The 7,737-nt window shown below is 48.5% G+C and overlaps 1 protein-coding gene across 1 annotated transcript in view; it reads left to right on the top strand.

The window, feature by feature from the left end:
• The window catches only part of TMEM181 (transmembrane protein 181), a 38,693-nt gene that overhangs the window by 17,357 nt on the left and 13,599 nt on the right, over window positions 1–7,737 (top strand). Inside the window, exons 7-11 of the mRNA XM_042781577.1 lie at window positions 2,376–2,456; window positions 4,842–4,941; window positions 5,639–5,769; window positions 5,945–6,036; window positions 7,016–7,073. Of these exons, the coding sequence (XP_042637511.1) occupies window positions 2,376–2,456; window positions 4,842–4,941; window positions 5,639–5,769; window positions 5,945–6,036; window positions 7,016–7,073 (462 nt within the window). The remainder of the gene's footprint in view (window positions 1–2,375; window positions 2,457–4,841; window positions 4,942–5,638; window positions 5,770–5,944; window positions 6,037–7,015; window positions 7,074–7,737) is intronic.

The raw sequence follows: 7,737 nt of genomic DNA, 5'->3' as shown, positions 1-7,737 counted from the left end.
AGCACGTGAGAGAGAGTGGAAACTTCCCAGAACATTGTATTGTGCCACGCCCAACAGAAATAACCCAGGTGGATAGCTTCAGCAAAAGGAGCTCCTCAGTTGCTCATAGAAAATCCCACCTTGGGGTTTACAAAGACTTATGGGTAGAAAAGCCACACTAAGTAATTTACTACACCGCAGCGTGGTATGTTCAGTCTGACTGCTCACTGGGCTGTACATGTGGGAAAGGCAGGCTGTTCCGTCTACAGTCTCTTCCACTGAACACTTTAAAAAGACAGAGTGCACTTCAAAACCCTGAGCTCTGAGTTACACAGTAAAGCACTAGCCCATCTCCAGGACTGTGGGCTTAAGTAATGAAAACCAGCCCCAGCCCTGCTGCCTCTGTGACCACAGCCACCTCCTGGGACGATCCTGTTTCTTCAACACAACCGTAGGTGGATGTTCTGACAGATTTGAACTTTTCAGGGTAAAACAATAGGTTTTACAGCATTCTTTTCACTGTTGCTTGAAGCATGTTTTATGACCTTTTTTCCTGATGGTGATATTTCTTGTTTCACTGGTTAGTTGTGTCTTTTTTCAATGTAGATATTAGATTACGTTTATGCTTTTTCCTATTTGAATATTATGTTCACACCAGTTACTAGTGTGACCGTTCTGCAAGTGGTGCTAGTATAGGATCTGAACACTGTGACCAGAGTCATCATGGTTGCACTTTAGATTTGTAGAAACGGTGACTCTTTCCTGAACTTTTGCTGTTTGCTAGACACTGTGCTAAACTTTTTCTGTGCATCATTTTATTTAAATGTCATAAGACTTCTACAAATTGCATACTCAATTTATGAAAGAAAAATAGGAAATGGAAGAGCTGGGATTTGAACCCAGTCCTCTGACTCCAAAACTCCTATGTTCGTCATCATGTTGATCTCTACTTTCTTATAACATCAGCTGTTAACTCTTGATTTTCCTGTAACAGCTCCATAAATTTTTGTTCATTGAGGTATAATGAAACATGTGTTTAAAATATAAAATCTGACCCATTTTGACTTGTGTGTGTACACAGGTCAAAATGGGTCAGATTCTACATTTTATATTGATATGCCTTCCTACCTACCCAGGAAACCACCACCGGGATCCAGATCATAAACATCACCCCTGAAGTTCCCTTGTGTCCTCCCTTCCTTCCCCTTCTCACCCCCAGGCAGCCACTGGCTGGCTTCCTGTCACTGTAACTGTCGCCTAGTTCACCTTTTCCAGAATTGCATGTGAATGGAGTCATCAGGAAGTTCTCTCTGTTGTTTGGATTCTTTGACTCAGCATAATTATTTTGAGATTGTTTGATGGTTTGAGGTGCAGTAATAGTTGATTCCTTTTTGTAGCTGAGTAGTATTCACCACTGGGTGAATGCACCCCAATTTGTTTACCCATTCCCCTGTCGATGGGCATTCAGACGACAGTTTGGGGCTGTTGTAAGTAAAACTGCTATGAGCATCAGTGTGCAAGGCTTTGGATGGACGTGTGATTTAAATCTTGGGTAGCTACCTAGCAATGAGTAGCTGGGTCATATGGTTGGGATATGTGTACTTTCTAAGAAGCGGGTGGACTTTCCCTCCGGGGGTGCTTGTCCTCCACCCTCGGCGTGTCTGAGGGATTGTGGGCTGGGGCACTGCAGTGCTCTGGGTCTGGTCATGTGTCTGACTGTGATCAAGGCTAGGGGCCTCCTTGCACCGTGGTGTCAGCCTTGCTTCATCCTTTACTGTAGTAAGGGGACAGGTGGCACAGCGAAGCCACTCTCTCAGCATGTCAACTGACAGCTTTAGCTGTGATTTACTTCTTTTTTTTTTTTTTTAAATTAGGATTTGGGTGAAGATTTACAGAGTAAATTCACTTTTCATACAGCAGTTCACATATAATTTGTCTCATGGTGATTTACTTTTTTGGTCAAGATTCATATTTTTATATTTTACTTAAATTTTTTTTATTTTGAAACATCTTATTCACACTTTTGTGTCATTCTTCAGATGTTTCTTTTGATGGAAACCACAGCTTTTTCTAACTGGTGGAGTGGATTTTTGAGATTTTAACCCAAATGTTCTCGTTGTGACTATAGCATAACTCCTCTGCCACGTTCATCGTGAGCTTAACACAACTTAAAACTATTTTCAACTCCCACTAGTTAAGATTTCTATCGTATCAGTGTTCTTTAATGCAGAAGTAAAATGTATTTGGTGTAAAAATATTGGAACATGCAGGAAAGTGTAAGGAAGAGGACCGTTTCATGTGTTCTGTGTCTGGAGGCAATGATGATTACTATGCTGTTGTATTTCCTTTGTGGTACAGACGTATTTTTAAAAATCTCACCCCTTCTTCCATTTCAGTGGAAGACTTACGACCCTGCCTTCTCCCAGTTGGAAATCTGGTTCCGGTTTGTCTTTGTGGTGCTGACCTTCATTGTCACCGTAAGTACTGTTTGTGTCACAGACTGCGTCAGAATTCAAACAAAGACAAAGCTAGTTTGTACAGTTAGGATTATCAAAGTGTGTGAGCCCCTGGAAGATTCATCTGAACTTCTGAGACCCTCCATCAAAGGGGCTGACTTGGTAGGACTCCGTCCTCTCTGTCCACGACGATGCTGCAGTGTTGAAAGGACAGTGGCCCAGACACCAGGGGCCTTTGAGCAGGGCTCTGTGCAGTGTCATAGTCACTCTGGAGCCCTGACTCTCAGCCCATTCTCGTCATGACGCAGTGGGTGGTACCGTTGAACCCACATGGGAGGAACATGGCCTTTATCAAAAGCACCTTTTTTTGCCTTTGGGTGACAGACTGGGGTTTTTAATGTGTGGTAAATTGTATGGGACCTGTCAGTCTTTGCTGTTTTTCTGGAAACGCAGGGTTTTGGCTCATTTGGATCTGAGGTTTGTGTCCACAAGCACACTGTAACTTTTTGGGGAAATGTTGTTAGGTGGCAAGTTGGAGCCAACTCACAGCGACCCTGTGTATTAACAGAACGGAACTGCCTGGTCCTGCTCCGTCTTTACTGTCTTTGCTGTCGTTGATGTCGTTGTTGTAGCCACTGTGTCAGTCCCTCTCATTGAGGATCCTCCCCTTTTTCTTTGACCTTTCACCTCACCACACGTGATGTCTTTCTCGAGGGACTGGTCCCCCTGAAAACATGTCCAAAGTACGTGAGACCAAATCTCACCATTGTTGGTTCTAAAGAACATTCTGGCTGTGCTTGTTCCGGGACAGATTTGTTTGTACTTCTGGCAGTCTGTGGTATATTTCATGTTCTTGACCAACACCAAAATTCAAAGGCATCAGTTCTTCTTTGGTCTTCCTCATTTATTGTCCAGCTTTCACATGCATATGAGACGATTGAAAATACCATTGACTTGGGTCAGGCACACCTTAGTCTTCTAAATGACACCTTTGCTTTTGAACAGTTGAAAGAGGTCTTTCACAGCAGCTTTGCCCAGTGCAATATATCATTTAATTTCTTGACCGCTCCTTCCATGGACATTGTGGATGTAAGTAATGTGAAATCCCTGACAACTTCAGTCTTTTCTCCATTGATCATGATGCTGCTCATTGGTCCAGTTGTAGGATTTCTGTTTTCTTTATGTTGAAGTGTAATCCACACTGAAGGCTGTAGTCTTTGATCTTCATTAGTGAGTGCCTCAAGGATGTCCATCCTACTGCCCACTTCAGGAAGTGAGGTTGTGTCAGTCATCTGCATGGCGCTTACCTTAAAAGCACAAGAGGTCCCACAGAGACCCCATCTGTGAAGGTGAACGTTTATCATTTGGAGCGAGGACATGTGCTTCATTTCCTGGGACATAGTCCCTGGCTTGCTGCCTCTGGGGTGGTGCCCTGCCTTTAGCTGCTTGCTGATGGGTAGGGAGTGACAAGACACTGCAATGGTGAGCTCTCCCACCACCACCCTTAGAACTCTTGGTTCTGAGCAGACCTCCTCTAGAAGGATGCAGGCACGTGGTGGGCACGTGAGGCGTTGGAGGCAGTGGTCCTTTGTGGGGTCGGGTATGGGTAGGAGGGCAGGAAATGGGCACTTGTGTGAGGGGTAGAGTGTGACAGTGCTGAGGCCAAGCCCAGGGGCCTCGGGTGTTCCAGGTCCCCTAGTGAACTTAGTGAATGAAAGTGGGAAGCTGACATTTGTGCTGGTCGGTGAGAAGCCCTTGCTTGCTGTTGAAACACCCCTTGCCTGGGATTCTGCTGCCACACTCTGGGGCCCAAAGCACCAGTCCCTAAGGCCCTCACTTAGTACGTTCCTAAGCAAAAGAGGTAGGCCTGAGCCTCATCACATAACTTGGACTGGGGGAAACTGCCTGTGGACCAGATCATCCACATGGGTTTATTTCCCATCACAGGAAGGGCTCAGTCTAAACTTGACAGGATTGGTGGCATTTTAAAGGCTTACAGGAGCTTCCCCAGTGGGCCAGGGCTCCTCTGCCAGGGAGGTGCTTTGCAGATGAGCGTGCCCTCTGACCCCGTCTGGACCTTTGCTCTGGGAACTCTCGTGCTCCTTGCAGCTGGTGGTCTCTGGAGTGATGGTCCGGCCCTGCCTGGGTCACCTGTGTGGCCTCACCAGGAGCTGGCCTGATAGAGGCCGTAGGGCTGTGTTCTTTTTTTAGGCCCGTTCTAGTCCAGTTCCCTTGGTGCTCTGCTGCAGCCAGCCGGGACCCTGGTCCCTTTCAGTTATCGCTGAAGACCTCTGGGACACAGGAGTTGACTAAGCCGGCAGCCAGCTGTCACAGGTCTTGGCTGACTCCTGGCCCTGGATCGGGTGGACAGCGCGGTCGCGGCAGTGACGCCCGCTTGCCTTGCAGTGCCTGTTTGCTCACTCCCTGCGGAAGTTCTCCATGAGGGACTGGGGCATCGAGCAGAAGTGGATGTCTGTCCTGCTGCCCCTGCTGCTGCTGTACAACGGTAGGCACGGCTTCTTGTCAGGCACTTTGCTCCTCGGAGCTCTCAGGTTGGAAGGAGCCTGGGAGATGGCTGAGGGCCAGAGTCTTCTGGAAAGCAGCTGGTCTCCACTCTCAGCTCCCCAAGACCAGGCAGGTGCCTGGGATCTGTAACAAGCCAGGCCTTGCTCTGGTGGTTAGGACTTGGCCAGGCTACAGACACAGCAGCCTGCGGATCTGGCTGACGGTGGCCGACCCGCTGCCAGTCCTCTACCTGCTCCAGAGGCGTCTGCTTCCAGAGCTGGCATGGTGACCGCACTTGCAGGGAGGAGCGGCACTGGGAGCTTAGGCTCTCTGTAACGTGTGCGGTGCAGTCTGTTACCTGGCACCTAGTGTTTCTGGAAAGCAAAATAGCCTTTGGTTCCCCACCTTCCCTTTGGCTCTGGCCCAGGAGAGGCTAACAGCGCTGAGCCTCGGGGAGAGAGTAGGGTGCACTGGCTAAAGGGGGCTGTGGGCCACGTTGATCACGAGGAGGGAGAGAGGAAAAGGGGGGCGCCACAGCTGGGGATGGGTGTGGGCTGGAGGTGGCTGCAGGCCAGAGGCAGTACAGGTGCGTGCCACGGGTGGGTGCCGGCTGGAGGTGGTGGTGGGGGGATCTGTATGTGGGCACAGGCCGGTGGTGGTGCAGCCGCATGGCTCACACCGCTGTCCACTTGTTCCAGATCCGTTTTTCCCCCTGTCCTTCCTGGTGAACAGCTGGGTCCCGGGCATGCTGGACGACTTGTTCCAGTCACTGTTCCTGTGTGCCCTGCTGCTCTTCTGGCTCTGCGTGTACCACGGCATCCGTGTGCAGGTGAGTGCCCTCCCCAGCCCCCTGCCCTTCCTCCCCAGTGTCTGGGGCCAACGGAACCCACACCACAGGGCAGTGCCGAGTGTGTGTCTAATATGGTGTGTTAGCAGCTAATGGTGTGCTAGAGATGCTGGCCTTGTTCCCTTTCTTTCTTAACTTTTTTTTTTTAACTTTTAAGGGAGAAAGAAAGTGTTTAACTTTCTATTTGCCTAAGTTCTTCATTGTTGGACTCTTGTGGTTGGCTTCGGTGACACTCGGGATATGGCAAACGTGAGTAATTTTACTGTGAGTGCAGAGACAGTCATGAAGATTTGACAGAAGTGGACAGGGCCTGTGTCTAACCGTTCTATGAAATCACCCGGAAGGGGTGTTGTCGGCCTGGGTTTGAGAGCTGGCTGTGGAGCAGGAACGGAGGAGTTCAGTGTTCTCGAATGGCTTGTCGGGGTGGATGTGTCTGCTGGTGTAGGATGGCGGACAGAAAAGGCCACCCTCACTGAAGCGCTGTCCTCTGGACAGACAAGGACTTCCACGTAGAGACGATGCTCAGGCCGCTCCTGGGTCCCCACTGTCCTCCCAGGGCCTCCTCATTTGGCCTCAGTCACCTTCCTTACTGCCCATGGGTGTTTACTAGGACTTCTGTCCTTCTGGGAAATGTCACCATGGCAGGAGCCTGGTGTCAAGCCACCCTGAGTCACTTGAACAGGAGCTCCCTTGAGTGTTCCATGTTGGGGCGTGATGGTGCCCGGTGGTCTAGTGTCACCCCACCATGATGTGTGCATCACCCAGACCGAGTGCCTCGTCTCTGGGTCCCTGTCCCCACCCACCTGTTCCCTGCTGCCTGTTTCAGAGTGAAATGCATGCGATTTCCCAGCACCTCTCTCTTGCTCTTGTGTGCTTCGTGTGCCCCGTGTGCCATGACAGTGTGCTGGCAGACAGCTCTAGGATTGCGAGAGAAACCACGTAGGGCTTTCTGTAAAGACAGACGCTGCTTCCCTGGAGGCAGTGCCACAGCACTGAGGATGTGGCAGATGGCCATGGGAGTGGAATTATGTGTGCTGCAAATATGAGATGGGACATGAACAGCTTCTCAGAGGTTCAGAATCTCTTTCTCAGAATCCTATATTGTTGGTTACTAGGTAGTTTAAGAGTTTTTTTTTTTTTTTTTTTTTTAAAGCCAGGTAAGAAAAGCATAAAATAAAAAGTGAAGCCAGTTATTAATCTAAAATTTTTTCATCAAATCCATTTTTAGAGTTAATGAGTTACATGATCCAATGTACCAGTATCGCGTTGACACAGGAAATTTTCAGGTAAGAACAGTTAATGAAGCCTAATAATTTGTTTTAATGCTGTTTTATAAAATCCCTGAATTTTATAACTTCAGTTGTGATAACTTCAGTTGGCATGAGCTTGCTAACAGGCTATTTGGGAAGTACTTTAGAAGGTTCATGGGTGGAAAATTTGTCTGGAAAAATGAGTCTGAGTAGTATGAAAACAGACTTTTAAATGCCACCCCTCAGTGTATGGTTGACGTGCCAGGTCACAGAAGGCGTGACCTATTTTAGGAAGATGATAGAACAATTGAGGAAACGTTTCTGTTCATGCTGTTCTTTAAAGTAGCAGGTAGGCTCCAGGGTGTTACAGTGTGATGACCAGGACAGTGTTACCGGTGTGGGAGATGTGCAGCCCACAGGTTGGCATTCGGAGGGGCCATGCTGGTGATACCCCCACAGAGGGCACCTGCTGCTCATGCTCTGGTGACGATTGACTCCAAGGCAAGCAGGGTAGAGTGTCCAGCGTGGCTTTTATTATTTGCAGCAAATAAGACGATAGAGGGAATGTTTTCTCAGAGCTCTATCCCCCTGAACAAAAGCAAAAGCAGTCAGGCAAGTGTTAAAGCTTATGAGGAGTCGGAGTTACACATGTTCAAAGCTTTTGGGGAGGTGTCATGCCTCTTGCCTCTCGTGGAGCTGT

This window comes from Orycteropus afer, unplaced genomic scaffold (genome assembly GCF_000298275.1).
Source record: "Orycteropus afer afer isolate SDZICR_OR568_19922 unplaced genomic scaffold, OryAfe1.0 scaffold00135, whole genome shotgun sequence".
NCBI lineage: Eukaryota > Metazoa > Chordata > Mammalia > Tubulidentata > Orycteropodidae > Orycteropus > Orycteropus afer.
Note: the sequence above shows the minus strand (reverse complement) of the source record. Positions and strands in the feature narration are given on the sequence as shown.